The sequence below is a fragment of the Agelaius tricolor genome, unplaced genomic scaffold (genome assembly GCF_023055355.1).
Source record: "Agelaius tricolor isolate 1412-34295 unplaced genomic scaffold, bAgeTri1.0.p SCAF_93, whole genome shotgun sequence".
Lineage (NCBI taxonomy): Eukaryota > Metazoa > Chordata > Aves > Passeriformes > Icteridae > Agelaius > Agelaius tricolor.
Genome location: NW_027269353.1, coordinates 626021 through 642367, shown reverse-complemented (window position 1 = coordinate 642367; position 16347 = coordinate 626021). Strand labels below are relative to the sequence as shown.

Genomic DNA, 16347 nt, shown 5'->3' with positions numbered 1-16347 from the left:
CAATGCGCAGCTGGTCAGTACTTCCCAAAGAGTCCAAATCCCTCATTTCTATCAGTGACTTGTCAGGAGTATATACATAAAATATAGATTTTATATTGTTCAATAAAGAACCCTGGCTGTTTGCTTTAGTTATGAAGTGAAGAGACTCTTCTCAACAGGTTCCAGCTCTGCTGCTTGTTTGAATTGAAAGCAAAGCAAAACTCTTCTGTTGGTCACATCAAACCCAACTTCTTTTGATCACAGTCTGAAAGACAGAAGAGTGTAAGAATTATTTTATAGTACTTACATTTTTCTAATTGAGCCATGGCATAATTATTCTTGAAATACGCTTCTGTGCAGAAGATATTTGTAAGAAGCACCTGGAAAAGGAGTAAAACTGAGTTAAAAAATAGTGAATAATTTCAAAGAGAAAACCATGTAGAAAAAATACAGTAAGTTAAGCTTCTCAAAGCCCTTTGATAATGGATCCCTGAACGCCAGTCATGTGCAGTGCAGCCTCAGCTGTCCCTTTGAGGCCAGAACTGCCAAGGCTCAGGGCTGGGATGAGCCTTCACCCAAAACTGGCTCCAAGACTGATTTAGAATCAATCCAGAACAGGGCTCACACAAAGAGCAAAGTCTCAAGGCCAAAGCCAAACCTTCATCAGGTTGGGTTTGTTTTAACACTGAACTGGAGCAAATTTGCTTGTCCTGCAAGAGCACTGTTGCCATGAAACTTTACATGAGCTACTCAATAAGCACTGTCCTGTCCTGAACTGTGCTACCCAAACACTGTTGTGCTTATGTGTTATTATTAATGATTATATGGAAAGAGCTTGGGAAGAACTGCATGGTGCTAAAAGATTTGAGAGAAAGTGCAAAGTTGTGGTGAGGTTCTAAATGTCTGTGTATGTGTTAAAAAAGTATTTTAAACATGGTGAGAATGTGCAGCTCAACAGGCAGAGCCCCTGAGAGGCTCCTGCACTCTGGCAGGTTTAGCCACATTCTGCTGCACTTTTATGGGAGTTTGCTATAATTCCCCAGAGATGCAGCCTGCCTGCTCCCAGGAGCACAGCCTGAGTGGGAATGGCTGCTGCTGAGGGACACTCACCTCGTGGTCGTGGTTCCTGAGCCCGATGCTGATGGAGCGGCTGGCCCGGGAGATGGCTGCAGTCATTGCATACAAATTAATCACCACATCTGCCACTCTCTTCAGCACCAGCTGCTCCTCCACTATTGTCTGCCAGAGGGAAAATCATTATCAGCTTGTGGTTTGTCAGAACTTCAACCAAATTCAAAACTTCAACCAAATATCACTGTCCATACTTCGTGTTTAGGTCCAGCTTTATTTTGCATAAACCGGTTCTAGCCTAGGTCAGAAATTTTCATAGTTAGTTTTGGGCTTACTAAGCTTCCCCTTTTAACAGTCTGCTTGTAAAATTGTAATACTGATGTGTGCCTTAAACTACATTGCTAAACGCCTGCAGCAGCAGGATTTGTGCTTATATGAGGAGAAGAAAAAAACCAATTCCCTGAGGGTGCTGGTGCTTTGGTTTTGGTTCTAACAATGTAACTTTTCCATTACACTGAGGTACAGAATGTCAGTGTGTTTTCTCACACCCAGTGAGAATGTGTCATGTGAAGGAAGTGCTGGTCCTGCCATACTCAGTCCTCTGCAGGCTCCAGTGGGGCCCCAAGGATAAACTATTCAGTAACAAAAACAACAGACAAAATAAATAGTTACCTTGCCAAACCTACTTAGCAGGCCCCTGACTGTAGTTCCAAAATAATAAACGTTTTCTTCAAGTTTCTTGGCATTGTCCTGTAAAACAGAACACAAAATAGAACAATTTGAGTAGTCTTATAACAGAAAAGCAACATACTCCCACCCTATTTAAAGAGGACACTGGTTTTTCTCTTTTTTAACATTTATCCACGTTGCTTCTGAAAGCCAGACAGGCACTATTCTTTCTCTCAAACATCCATTAAAATTTTCTGGAATTTACTCTTGTTAACTTTCAATATAGGCTCATGCTGACAAAACTAACTAACAGAACACCCCATGAAAAATATACCTTATCTTTTTGCTATTAGCAGAACATTCATTTTTGGTCATAAAAACCTTTTCCTAAGTGATTAAGCAAGTATGTGTATGTGTAATTCACAGAAATTCTTACCTGGAACTCTGTTTCAATTAAACAGGAAAAACTCCTCTTTTGTAACTAGCCTTACAACAAAGGGCAGCTATTACAGACATTTTAATAGGGTGAAGGCTCAATTTATACAAATTATCTAAATGGATCTAAACCTGGATTTGGTATAAACACAGGCTTAGAGCAGCCTTCATCTTCTCTTGATACCTGGACAATAACTGTAACATCCTACCCTGTCATGGTGCCAACACCTGCTTACCCTGGAAAATCTCACTGCCCCTAAGCACACATATTGGTTTGCAAAACAGGAGATGAAATTGTGGCAAGCAGCAAAGGGAACAAACACGAGAGCTCAGCAGAGAGGCCCTTACCTGGAGGCTGGGGTGCACCACCCCATGGTCACCTACAAGCCCCAGATCCACCTTCCTGCCCAGGCTGTCCTGTAACCTGGTCAGGAACTCCCCCAGCGCCACTCCCACGTTTCCTTTCTTGATTGCTCTGAAATGTTGGGGAAAGAATGGCTGTTAAAAAAATTCCAGGAGGTTCAGACACAACCAGTTGGAATTCCAAATGCTTTAGCAAAATGCCTGCAGCTTGTCCATGAAATACCAAGTCCTGAACCATTATTGCATTACTGTGACGTATGAAGAACAACTGTGGAGCCTTAAGAGTCATCAGCTGCTCTCAAAGACACCCACAAGGAATTCCAGAGACCAGTACTCAATATGCACAATGCAGCTGTTGTGCCAATACAACTTCATTCAGACACAAAATATTCATTCCTGTCTTGAAAGAAATAATTACAGCTTGTGTAAAAGTCCAAGATAAAATGCATTAAATGCTACAACTCCTAAATCTATGAACCATCCCATTAAAAAGACAAAGAGCCCCTGTAACACTGAACTTTTACAGACAATAAATATAAAATCCTGCAGGTTTTTCCTGCAGTTTCTTCTCTCATCTATAAAGTTACCAGATTCTGTTTAGTTTATTTAAAACTATTAACAATAAATAAGAACATACTTAATTTTGTCAGTTAAGATCTTCCCTGCATGCTGCATCCCTGTCAGTGCAATGTACATTCTCAGGATTTCATTGGTTCCCTGGAAAAAGCAGAAGAGAAAGTGAGACAGGTGGGTAACCAGAGTTTACAACAGTGAGTGTTTTCCAAGCAGGTCTGTTGTGCCCCTGTGCCCTTCCCACTGCTCCAGTATCACATGTTGACTCTCCCCACGCATTAACTGCTGCCTTTTGCTTCATCTCAGTTTTAATTCTGATTTCATGGGGCATTGCAGAAGTTGAGCCCCTCATCATTAAACACACAAATATACCCCAATGAAAAAGAAAACAGACTAAATGCATTTTGATTAAAAATGTTGTGCACTGTTCCAGTGAAGGAACATTTCAATAGCTGTAGAACTGCTCAAAATGAGCTGAGTTAAAATCAAGCCTGGCAATGACTCTGATGTGCTCACTATGGGTCACTGACAATCCAGCTTGGAAAGAGAACAAGCTTCAGAACCAACCCTTCTTTTAATGTAAACGCCCCTCAGTAAGTTAATTAAATGTCTAAGTTGATCTTTTATGAGTTTCCCTGCTTCACTTGTGAGAAGCACACAAGAGGAAAGGTCACTGCTGTAACTCACACTGTGGTCAGTCTGTAAAAGCCATCACAGCTCATTTTACTATGGGAACTACTATTCATATTCCAAAGAAAACAAGGTTAGTCCTGCAGTCTTACTGTTCCAGACTTTGCAGCTGAAGGAACAAAGTCCTGATCAATGAAACCTTCAGGTTTCTGCTCACCTTCATAGGAGGTGTGAACTGCAGTTTGCAGTGAAAGGGGGATGCTGGTACTCGCCTCAAAGATGAGCAGGATCCTGGTGTCCCTGAGGTAGCGCTCGTAGGGATAATCCTTCATGTAGCCAAGGCCTCCAAGGATCTGCAGAGCCTCACTCACACAGGCCCAGGCACCTTCAGAGCTGAACACCTGCCACGGAACAGGGTTTGACCAGCAGTGAGCGAGCAGATAATAAATCAGCAATAAACACAGGATGCCCTGCTCTGGGGTTGTATCCACAGGACACTGCTGCAGTGTTTTCTGTGTGTTCCCCAGTCCTGGAACTGTGTCCCTGCAGCTCAGGGGTTTGCCAAATTCAGTGATGCAACGCACAGGGCACTCTCCAAAAGGGCACATTCCAGGGACAGGGGCAGCCCCACACGGGCAGAGCAGCTGAGCTGCTTGGATGGAGCCCAGAGCAGGAGTTTTCTGCAGTGACCATGAGGGACACCCTGGCAGCCACAGCCTGGATATTCCAAAGGTTTGTTGTGCCACCAGCTCCCTGGGAAAGCTGGCACAGCAGCAGCTTGGCCAGGCTGGCAGCTGGAGTGTAAGTGAGTGTCCCTGTGCTTGTGTGAGGCCTCCTCGGACCCCAGCTCAGGGGCTGTGACATTCCCAACCTGCTCCCTGCAGGTTTTGTTTTGCACAAGTGTGAGCTTGTGGGATACAGACAGAACAGTATCTGTCATTTCACCTGGCTGCAGGGCTTCTCTCATCTGTCTAAATGCAGCCCTGAGCTCTCAGCCCTCTGCAGCCTGAACACTGAGCCCCTGGCCAGCCCTGGGTACCTTGACCATGGCAGCCTCCACGGAGCAGTCAGGGAAGCCTGGCCTGTCCATCATCCCTGCAGTCAGGTAAGCCATGCTCTCCATCACGTAGGCTTTCACAGCCATCAAACAGAACTTCTCCTGCCACACAGCAACAGGAGCAATCATACAGAAATTCAGATGCAAAAGTCCACAATCAACCTTCAAACTTCAAAAAACCTGCAGTTTTTATACGTTTTATATCATCAAATTAATCAATCAATAAAAAGCACCACTTTAAAACAACAATAAATAAAAAATACTTTTATACATTTCTCATTCTGGACATTTAAAAGATCAGCGTACAGAAGTCAGCACCAGGTTCAGACAAATTTCTAGCAAATCCTTTAAACCAGTAGAGCCAAAATACCCCCAATGCAATCTATGTCCTGGCACTTAGCACAGAGATTTAGGTGTTTCATATTTTGTTACCTGAATTAATCCAAACTGGCTGAGTTTCTTATTGAATTGTTTCCTGGTGCAAGCATACTCTGATGTCAGCTCTTTAAAGAAAGAAGAACAAATCAATCTCAGAGGGGCTGTGACAGACCATTCCAGCTGCTGGTGTCCTTCCCTGGATGGTGACACTCCAGTCTATGCCCAGGAGCCCCCTGGCTATTCCAGAAGCAGCACTTTGTGAAAATCACCCTGACACTGATGGTGTTGATCAAGTCTGGGACCAGCCTGTCAAAGGCTTTTGAACCAGAAATGTGAACTTGTACTCTTAGGGAAGCAATCAGTTTTGGTGCTAATTGATTAGAGAGACTTCTGTTACTGTTTTGGCTAATTATTGGCAGAAAGCAGTTTTACTGTGTGCAGCTTTGAGCCAGTTATTCAGGTGGGAGGTTCCAGGGGAGATTACACCTTCTAAAAGCAAATAGTACAGAGGTTTTTTTCTTGGGAAGAATATTTTACCTCAGGGAAGTCCAACAGAGGCACCCACTCTGTGAACTGAACCTACACTGTACAAAAAGGAAAAAGACCTTTATTGCAAAACCTCTACAAGCAGCCTTTTAACAACTATTTTTCAAAACCATATTTGAGTGTTTTAAAGATTTCAAAGCGTGTTATGACAAGGTCAAGACTCCTGTTCCCACTCTGAATGTCCTGCATGATCTGCCTCAAGCAGAGCAGTTTCTGCTGGCACCCAGCCATGCAGAGCACCCAATTCACCCACCTATCAACTTCTTAATCATTCCAGCAGATGCACTGCCCATGCTAAATCTTCCACTGTTGAGGATATTCATGGCAACCTGGGAAGAAACAGATGGGGTTCAGGCCACATTCTCCTAAGGCCATGCTGGTCACTGCTTCCTGCTTCAGTGTTCCCTGGATTTCACTCCTCACTGGGACACACTGCCAGTCCTGGAAGTGCCCTCACATCAGCCACCACAGCTCCCAGCATCCCAAGGAAAATGCTTCAAAACCGGGCTTTTCCTGCCACCCATTATATCCAATTTTATATCTGAAGTAGATGATCCAGTGACTTGGAAATAATCTCTATTCTAATTATATGAAGGCAAAATGTAGATAAAAATGCATTTATCTGCAGCTGGTAAACAACATTCCAGCTGGACAGCACTGTTCCAGTTTATCACATGAAGAAGAAAACCACAATATTTCTCCCTGCAGCTGACCTGTCATGGCTGCTCTCTGCCTCAGATGCCTTTCAGCAACACATCACAGAAGGGACAAGAATGGAGGTGTAGAAATGAAATACAGACCAGTAAAGTACAAAAATAGATTTTGGAGCCTGGTGTCTGTAATGTTGTTTCTCAACATGGGTGACTCAGGTCAAAGCCTGTTAGGAAAGAAGTCACTGTCCTACATTTGTAACTTGTCAGGAAGACACCATAACAATCTTCTTTTAATCTCTCCTACATTAAGGGAAATTATTTCATTTAGCATTTAGGCCTGGACTTGCCTGCTACAGCAGGAGCAGGAAATGGAGAAGGAGTAAGAGCAGTTTTGCAAATCCCCAGGTCACACTCTCAGAGAAAGGTTACACAGCAAGGCCACCTGTGGTTTTCTCTCCTGGGGTCCTGCCAGCATTTCCGTGTGCCACAGTGCAGCCCTGGAGAAGCAGCTGCCAGCCAGGGCACCTTGGGGCTGGGCATGCCTCCAGCACTCCCTGTGGCACTCACTGCTCTGTCCCCTTCCCTCATGCTGCTGTGGAACCAGCACAGGACGTGTCCCCCACTCAGGGCAGAAGGGCAGCTGAAGTCACTCCCTTTTCTGAGGGGATGCCACCAAAAACAACCAAAAGCCCAATAAGAAGAGAAAAACCACAGAAATCTGAGGTGATGGCACACTGTGCACTGTCCAGTGACACCAATTCACAGATCAGTGGGGGAATCTGTCCTCCTGTACCCTGCAGTGTGGCAGTGCTCACACCACCCAGGAGGAAACTTCAGCACAGGGGCAAACAGCCTCCTTCAGGCTTCTACAAATCACCAGTCGCTATTCTCCACTGCTTACCTTAAATCCCCCTCCAACTTCTCCAATTACATTCTCTATAGGCACTTTGGTGTTTTCAAAATGCACTTCACAGGCTGAAACACAGAATCAAATGACAAATATGACACGGAAATATTTAAAAGATATTCAGGAACTTAAGTCACTATTTGTAGCAAGAAATGAAGTCTTCCTAATGGATTGTTTATGACAGAATTATACATGCTTTGCCAAAGAAGTGAGAATGTGGGAAAAGGCTGTAGTTGACATAAATTATTGAATATTAAAAATGTTATGAATATACACTGTGTAAACAGAGAACTACAGTTTGGTCTTTATTTTTAGTTCTAAGGAACTGACTGAACAGTCACCAAGATGGTGAAAAGATGCAATCATTACAAAGCTTAGAAGAGCTGAAGAAAGTGGACTTCTAGATAAAATCTATTGTCACTGAATCTCCTGAGTGATTTCTTTCACTGCACAGTGAACTAACTCCTCAAAATGGATTTCTTATTTCAGACCCTGCGTAAGGAAGGACTCCTAGGAAAAGCCAGCTAAAGAAACATGAACTTAACTGTAACATGGAATAGGTATTGATCTGCCTCTGAATTCAGATGAGCCAACCAAAATAAAACCTTAAACTATTAAAACAATTTCTGCTAAGAATTGTAGGTGGTTCTTACTGTTGGAGCCTCGAATGCCCAGTTTATCCTCGGGCTTGCCGTGGGTGACGCCGCCGAAGTCCCGCTCCACAATGAAAGCAGTGATTTTATCCTTCACCTGCCCGTCCTTGTCCACAACCTCTGTCCTGGCAAACACTGTGAAAATACTGGCCAGGCCACCATTGGAGATCCAGACCTGTTTTCAGAGAGGGAAGATGTGTAAGAAATGTAACTGTGCTGATTTTGTGAGCACAGCTCTCCAGGGTTTTGAAACAGGCTGAGCAAAGAACAGAGTGCTGAAAAAATTGCTTCTCCTTCCCTTCAGTTCCAATGAGGGTGAGCACATTTCTGAGGAGAGCTGACCACACATGCTAAGTTTAGAGCAACTTTAAAACCAGAATGTAGTATCAATATGCATTAAATTAAAATCCACTGTGCATTTCCACAGAAGCTGGTACCTCCTGCTGCTGATGGCACGTGAGAGATACAGGGGCAATGCAGACTGCACAAACCCTGTGCCCAAAAGTCAACTCTGATGAGAAATTCTCTGATCAGCCTCTCCCCCAGGGTGGGTTCTCTTCACACCACAAATGGATCAACAGCTACAGATCAAGTCTGCAATGCATCCGATACTGCTGAACCCAGGACATCTCTGATTTCTTCAAAACTGGCTTTTGTCACTGTTTCTTTTAACAGAAAAGTTCCAAGCAGCCCTATTTCTAATTAAATATCAAGTTTTCTTTTAAAATCTAGCCTGAAGAATGAGGAGATGCCAAATATAGGTTTGGTTTCCTTTTACCTAAGCTGTCATGGAGGGGGCTGATTTACCAACTAACCAAGCCTCCCTGAAGCTGAGCACACAAGTGGGCAATAGAGAAGGAACCTGGGGTAGTTTTCTATTTTTCTTACCAGGAGTTTAATGCAGGAGTTTAATTCTCTAGCAATAATTTTCTGTTCCTTTTGTGCCTAAACCAACAAGGGTTATCTTTTTGACAGGGTCATTCTCCTCTAGCTTGGAAACCTCCCAATTCCATACTGATGCAAAAGACAAGGACACTTCCTACACTTGGAACAATCCCCTTTCCTGTTCCCAGTCTGTGAGTGGGTACCTTGGAGCCATTTAACAGGAAGTGTTTCCCATCTTCACTCAGGGTTGCTCTTGTCTGAATGGATGCAGCATCACTCCCACTAGGAAACAAACAAGTTATTAATGTTCAAAGAAGTAAACATGCTTTAAAAAACCAAAACTGCATATTCCCCCTCTTCCCATTCTGTGAAAAGGAGGTGGTCTTAAATAGCAGTATATCAATTTTAGCTTTTAACTAACACAGAAGCTCACTAGATTGAACAGCTCTAAAAGTTACCTGAGGGGACCTTTCTTCTCATTACCATGTTATCAGGGTTATGACCTGACCAGAATGTGCAGAATGCCACAACAGCAACATTTTGGAGCTACACTTTGAGCTATGTGAACACACAATGAGCCTCTCATTTAAATGACACCAAAAATTCTTCCTTTTGGTTTTGGTAGCTCCTTCAAAACAGGCTTTTATATTTTGAATAAGAACTGAAAGCATCCTAGAACAGTCACAGCACATTATTTCTGACGTAGCACAAAGCATCCTTTCAATTCATGGAAGAAATTAAGTACATGAATTCCTGGGATGGGAACAAAAAGAGTCAGGGATTTCATGGACACTGCCAAAACCAGCACACTGGGGAAAGAGTAATTGGAATGTTTCTTTAAAAACTAAAACTAAACCCCAGATGTATACACTGAAGGCATGGGTCCCAACTAATGAAGATTCAAGGTCAGCAGCAATGCAGCTAAGGCAGGGAGGCACTGTGGGCAGCAGCACCTGCCAGGCTCGGTGAGGCAGAAGGCAGCAATGTGCTCCCCCGAGGCCAGGCGGGGCAGGTACTTGGCCTTCTGCTCCTCGGTGCCAGCTATGAGGATCCCCTGCAGAAACAAGCACAGGAAACTTTGCAGCACCAGCCTGTGGGAAAAGAGAGGGAGCTGAGAAGCTCCAGCATGTTCAGAAAGCTTCACCTGCAAGTATTATGGCACAGCAAGAGACAGTTTAATAAACATCAGACTGTATTATTTTTCAGTCGATAAAATATTTTTTCATTAGCATTCTGTGCTCAATTCCACGAGGAATTTTCTCTTGCTATAACACACTGAGTGTGGTTTCAAGCTTCTTTCTGCCATCCACCCACCATTAAAAGGCAAAAACCTATGGCTGTATTCAAGTTCAAAATTGACACACTTGCTCTCAGATGAATTATCTCCTCTAGGCCCCTCAACACATAGCCCCAGCCAACCAAAGTTGCTCTCTTCTGAATTCTTTCCTTCCTCATCACCTGAGCCTCCCTGATACTCTTAACTCAACTCTATTTATTCTAGCTACTTTAAACAAGTTTGGTCAATAGAAAAAAACCCAACAACTTTGACTCATATAAAGTAGTTTTCCTAAGAATAATTATCCTAATAGTAACTTTCTTATCTGCTTCCTATCCAGCCTTTCTGTCTCACACTGAACCAGTGGCAGAGGCTGCTGGGGACACCAACAACCTGATTTATGCTTCCTCAGTAATTCTGATTTGCTCCCTCCAAGCCCCACATTTTTCACTTCACCTTTTCCATGCAGAATCCTGGCCCCAGAGCAGCAGCATTACCTTCAGCCCAATGGCCTGATGAGCTGCCAGGGTCACAGCAATGGAGCCATCCAGGGAGGTGATTTCTCCCAGACGTGCATACATGGTGTTTGAGAGGCCCAGACCACCTGGAACAGGCACCAGGTATTATTTTAGTACATTTTTTGTGCCACTCTCCCCAAGAAATCCATTTCAAATACAGAAATACAGGAATGCAGCAGCTTTAACTGGAGAGCTACAAAAGCGGCACAAAATGCACTCCTAAAGGCTCTGGGTGTTCTTCTGTGGCATTTACTCACCATATTCCTCTGGAATCTGCATGCCAAAGAGACCCAGGTCCTTCAGTCCTTGTAAGGTTTCAGGTGGGATTTTTGCATCTTGATCGATTTTCTTCGAGTCCACTAAAATACAGAATTTTTCTCATTTAACACTGTGTTTCTCAGTGTGGGAGGCTGCAGGATTCCCCCAGCAGGGCCAAGGTCACTCATGAGACTTCTCATCCCCAGCTTCCCAAGAATTTCTTCTTTCTAGCTTCAGCCTGACTCTCCTGTTTGTCCTCAGAACATTCAGGAAAAAGACTTGGAAGTGGGAAAAATCCAGCATTTATTTCATTTTCTCAAACATTTCTACTGGTTCTGCATGCCAGCAGATTCCAAAACTGTAATAAGCAAAGCATTTCCAGGATTTTCTATCTGAACCAAGTCTAGGTAGTGAATACAAGAAAAAAAAACAACATAAATGAGGTAATTAGAAAACCTTGCTCTTAGGAGTTTTTAGATTCTTGGGGGATTAAGAGAGCTGTTCTGTACCAGGGCAGTGAAAACAAACAGGAATCCTATTTTCTCCAGACTCTATAATTTGACCCTTTTATTCCTCCCCTAAACATCAGGCTGTTGACTCCATAAATCATGTTCCCCCACAGAGGCAAAGAATTAAAAAATGTAATTTGAATAAATTCTTTATTTACTGTCAGTGAGCAACACTACAATTTTACACTTAAAATCACCTGGATCTCACAAATTGTGACATGTGACAATCACTGGCTTCTCCAATCTCCTGCAGTGTTTGGAAAACCTCTGTCAATGGGAAGTCTGAGACAATGCTGTTTAACTGCCCCAGAAATTGCTGTCTGTGCAAACCAATATTCTGCAATTGCTCTGGAACTGGTTTATCCATGGCAGCACTAATGGAAGGAACACCCTGCAATGCTCTCTGGAATGCAGATGGGTAATAAGGCCTTTCCCAAACAGAGTTATTACTCTAATGCTGAAAAAACCAGAACTGCTTTTGATTTTTCATAACTCCTCAATGAGCCAGCATTTTTGAGTATCTCTGCTGCATCCTGCCACAGTCAGCTTTAGCAGAGTAGGACAGTTAAAAAGTTCTAGGAACCAGAACTAGGAAAAAAAATCACAATATATGAAGTGGTTAGAAGCACAATTCAGCTGAGCTAAAAACAATTTCAAATCCTATCTTTATCCCAGAATTATTTTACATCCTTGGTTTTTTTCCTGTTTTGAAGACTTAATTCTTCTGATCAGCACCCAAATACTCCCCAAAAAAGCCATAAATGGACATGCTACAGAATCAGCATCACCATGTGAGCAGCAATAAATGAATAAACTAAATTAAATGCTTTAAGTATAATAATCTTCTTTAAGTGCTATAGTTAAATCATTTTGTAATCACTAAATAACTTGCATGGATAAAAACACAATAATATACCTTCCTCATTGAAGAACTTTTCAACAGGTCCCACAAACTGGTTGATTTCTGCCAGTTCTTCATTGCTAATTTCTGGGTAAGGAAAAACTTCTTCCTAAAATGGGAGAATTATTTAATAACTTTTAATACAAGAACCATGCAGTTGAAATAAAAATAATGGGAAATATGCCTTGCAAAGACTGTAAAACACTGTGCAAATTAAGAATTGTGGAAAATGCTCTGAAACAGAAACAGAACTCCCCAGGACCCAACTTTATTACACACCAAAACCAGACCAGAGGGTGTTACGTGAACAACAGAAACATGAGGGAGAAATTGAGAGATCTTTTAAGAACTACAAAGACCCAAAAATCCTTCATCGCCCACAAGCTTTAACGCTATTTAGGGATTGATAAAAAATGAGTTGGGATTGATAAAAAATGAGTTTAATGTTTACAAAGCTCAGCCTGTGAACACTGTCCCTTGCAAACACCCGTCACTTTTCACCTGTAATGCCTCAAGGACAAAGGTGAGTGAGTCCCATCACTCCTTATCATCCCAGGGTGTTCTGGCCATGAACTGGGAGCAGCATGGCCTGACAGGTTTGAATTGGTAAAAAAATCCAGGCAAGGAGTGGGAGGCTATGTGAGAAGCACACTTCTGATTTTTACTGCCTTTCCCCTTTCAAACAAAAGAATTTATCTCTGTCCACAGAAATCTATTCATGGTACACTGAGCAATATCAGCGTCAAAAATTCAGGACCTGGGGCTAGAGGTTTTCAGAAAGCTGTTGTATTGAAATTTGAGAGAAAAACCACCCCAGACATATCTGAAGAGGGGTTTAACACAGTGGAGCCTGAGTGCTGCCTGCTGTAACACCTTATCTGACAAGCTCTGTTGCAGGAGACTTTGCTGCCCAACTCATTTCAGTGTATTTGAATTATTCCTTCTTTTCATTTACTTCACCCTTCAATCTCTGATAAATGCACACTCTAAGCCTTGCAGTAACAAACTCTGCTTAATACAGCGCTCTGCCCTAGACTTAAACTTCTTTGTCCAGTTAAAGGCACCACAAGAACTTCAATCTTTCCTATCAAACCTGTAGGCAGAGATTTATGTGAAGCCTCGATCCTTCAAGTACAACCAGAGGATGAAGCGGTCCAGGTTTAGCGGTGTGCCCAGAGAGGGTGCACAGTGCCACGCGTGTTTGCAGGGCCTGCGGGGCTGGCAGGCACAGGGGGCTGCGGCTGAGCCCCGCGCTTGGCGTCATGGTTGTTTGGGTCACTCTGAGCTCCATCGCGGGTTTTGTGTGCAAAGGGTCCCTTCAGTTAACCCGGCTCCAGCTGAGGGGCACCGGCACACACGGAGACGCCTCCCGTCCCTCCGTGCCAGGGCAGGGAGCTCTGCAGGGACCCACGGGCTGCGGGACAGCCAGGCCGGGGCCGGGCCCTGCCGTGGGCGCACACCAAGGCCCGCAGCCCCGGGCTGGGATGAGCAGCAGGAAAAGGCCCTGGCGGTGCTGCGGACGAGCCCAGGCGGGCGATGCCCTCGGTCTGTGCCAGCCCCGCCGCCCGCCGGAGAAAGGGCAGCGACCCCCGGGCACGGCCGGCCCCGGCCCGCCCCCATCGCCACCCGCACGCCCGCGGACCCACCTTGCGCAGGGTGCCGAGGAACAGCTCCTTGGCGAAGGCGCGGCGGGGCGCGGCCGTGCGCAGGCCGCGGGCTGAGGGGCCGGCCCGGGGCCGGGGCTGGGGCTGGGGCCGGGGCCGGGCGGCGCGCAGGGCCCGCAGCAGCAGCAGCACCGCGCTCATGGCCGCGCTCGGCGCTCCGTGCTCCGTGACGGCACCGCCGAGAGCCCGGCCCGCCCCGGGGCGGGACACGGCCCCACCGCCCCAGCGCCCCAGCGCCCCAGCGGGCGGCGCTTCGCTCGCAGCGACAGCGGGGACGGGACACACCCAATGAGGGCTCGTCTGACCCGGCCCCGCAGCCCCAAGGCCCCACGGGGCGGCGCCTCGCTCGCAGCGCCCCCGGGCTCGGCAGCAACGCCGCTCATGGCTTCTCCCGCCCGGCCCCGGGCCCGGGTCGGGCCCCGGTGCCCTCTCCTCCCCTGTCCGGCAGCTCCTGCCTGAGCCGCACGATGCCGCCGGGAAACAGCTCTTGGTGCAGCCAGGGACCTTTGAGTCGCCTTCCTGAGGCGAAAGCAGCGGCGCAGGCCAGGCGGGGAGCAGCACCACAGGCAGGGATCGCTGCATGCCCGCCTGGAGCTGCGGGACACGCTGCGCTGCAAACCGAGCGCGTGGAAATCGCCCCAAAAATCTCCTAAATGCGAGCATAACTCCCCCTGCTGTGTGTGTCAGGAGCCGGAGCAGGATGGTGCGGGCAGCTCCAGCCCTCCCCTGAGCGGCCCCGCACTCCTGCAGCCCTTTCCACACATAAATAAGCGTCAAAGTCCTATCTGCTCACTGTGCCCTGCGGTGAGCGCTGCCCTGCGCCGAGCGTCCCCTCTCCTCCTTCGCTTTTCTCTGGCAACAGGTTTTGCGTTTTTTAAAAACCTAGGTGCCAAAGCCGTGTGAATTTACTGATATTCAGTGAAATAAGCTGCTCCCCTTCCGTGCGAGAGGTCACGGTCAGGTCTGTGGCACCGCCACCCCACAGCCGCTGCCTCACCTGCAGGTGCCTGGGACTCCTCACCGACACAAGGGCTTTCGCGTGCTAAGCTTCGTTTACTCAAGGGTAGAATTAATTTATTTGTACTATTTCTTTCAGGTAAAATAAGCCCTCTAAAAGCTGCTGCTACTCTCTCATTTTAGGCATCTCCATGTCCACCTGCCTTTGCTTTGGTCTGTGTGGAACTGCAGAATGTGACAAAATGGCATTTGCAAAAAGAACAAGTAAACACGGGCTTAATGAACTCACTTATTTTGCTTGCTTTACTTATGACTCATAAAATGAAAAGCCTTTGATCTTGTGACCCAAATAAATTGCCATGTTTATTGCCTCTCAACTGTACTGCAAGTAGGGAACAAGAAGGGCTGAGAGTGAGGAAAAGGTAAGGATGTGCTCAGCTCTGGTTAAGTCACATTTTCCTGCTTCTTTTCGTTTTGAAGGGTGGAAAAGCAAGAGGTGATGTCTAATCCTAGCAGGCAGGGAACAATGGGTGGGGAACGCTGAGCTGGGTGCAGCATTTGGCAATCTTTGGGGTGCAGTGATGAGGTGCCAGTGCCTCCAGAGGGTATCCACAGGTGGTTGATGGTGTGGATAGAAGGGGAAAAGCCTCAGCCTCGTGACACGTGGGGTTAATGGGGCAGAGCCACACCATGTCCCTCTGAGGGTGGCACTGCCACACCAGTGCCACATACCAGCTCTGGGCAGGAGAGGTAAAAAATGATTAAAAAATGAGGTTTTTTATCTTCCTGGGGTCAGGAGAGGTGTAGGTCCCACAACACCTCCCAAACTGAATATCAGGGATGAAAGGGCTGAACTGAGGCCACCCTCTCCTGAGACAAGTCGGGCAGGTTCTGGTGATGTAGGGGTGATGTGGCAGCTTGAAAGAAAGGATAAACAGAGCATGGTGAAAACTGCTTGAAGAAAATGATCCAAAGAATGAAAACAAGGCTGGGCAGTTGGGAAGCACAGGGAAAAGATGCCTCATCAGGAAGTTCACAAGAACTGAGGCAGCAGCCAGCACACCCCACCCTGTGTGCTCACTCAGCAGGCATGAGGATGGCATTGGGAGTGTATCCTAAATAAATACACACCTGGGGTTTTCCAGTCACAGGGGGTGATATCACACCCACAGCACGAAACTGCAGGTGGACCATGACTGGCACAGAGAATCCTCTGTCCCTGCGCTGGCACCAGTGGTGCCACACCACGGATTTTGTCCCATCCAGTGCTGTGTGTAACCACAGCTGAAATCACACTCTTAGCAGCTGCAGTTCTCTGCAGAATCCCTCCACCCTGACCTGACACATCTTCAAATTGCCTTGCACAGAACTGCACCATCTACTGAAAAAAAGAAAAATAAAAATCCGTATTTTTGTCCTTTGGTTCACCAACATACCCAACCTTTTCTTTTCCCTACTTTTATTT

At 45.9% G+C, this 16347-nt stretch overlaps 1 protein-coding gene across 1 annotated transcript; it reads right to left on the bottom strand.

Moving 5' to 3' along the window:
- Positions 1-197: 197 nt before the first annotated feature.
- Positions 198-14212, bottom strand: ACAD9 (acyl-CoA dehydrogenase family member 9). The gene is made up of 17 exons (XM_071418850.1): positions 13908-14212; positions 12277-12370; positions 10851-10952; positions 10573-10679; positions 9753-9853; positions 9003-9081; positions 7915-8089; positions 7256-7329; positions 5955-6030; positions 5210-5280; positions 4760-4879; positions 3993-4121; positions 3155-3234; positions 2503-2629; positions 1723-1800; positions 1090-1218; positions 198-359 (listed from the first exon to the last, which is right to left on the bottom strand). Exons 1-17 carry the CDS (start codon positions 14064-14066, stop codon positions 213-215), a joined length of 1848 nt encoding a protein of 615 aa, XP_071274951.1. The 5' UTR covers positions 14067-14212; the 3' UTR covers positions 198-212.
- Positions 14213-16347: the final 2135 nt, after the last annotated feature.

Excerpts from the sequence above, each read along its gene's own strand:
- ACAD9 (XM_071418850.1), bottom strand. The coding sequence starts at position 14,066 with ATGAGCGCGGTGCTGCTGCTGCTGCGGGCCCTGCGCGCCGCCCGGCCC. Across the intron at positions 8,090-9,002 it reads TCCTGTTAAATGGCTCCAAG|GTCTGGATCTCCAATGGTGG; the intron begins GTACCCACTCAC and ends CTCTGAAAACAG. Across the intron at positions 4,880-5,209 it reads GCCAGTTTGGATTAATTCAG|GAGAAGTTCTGTTTGATGGC; the intron begins GTAACAAAATAT and ends GCTGTGTGGCAG.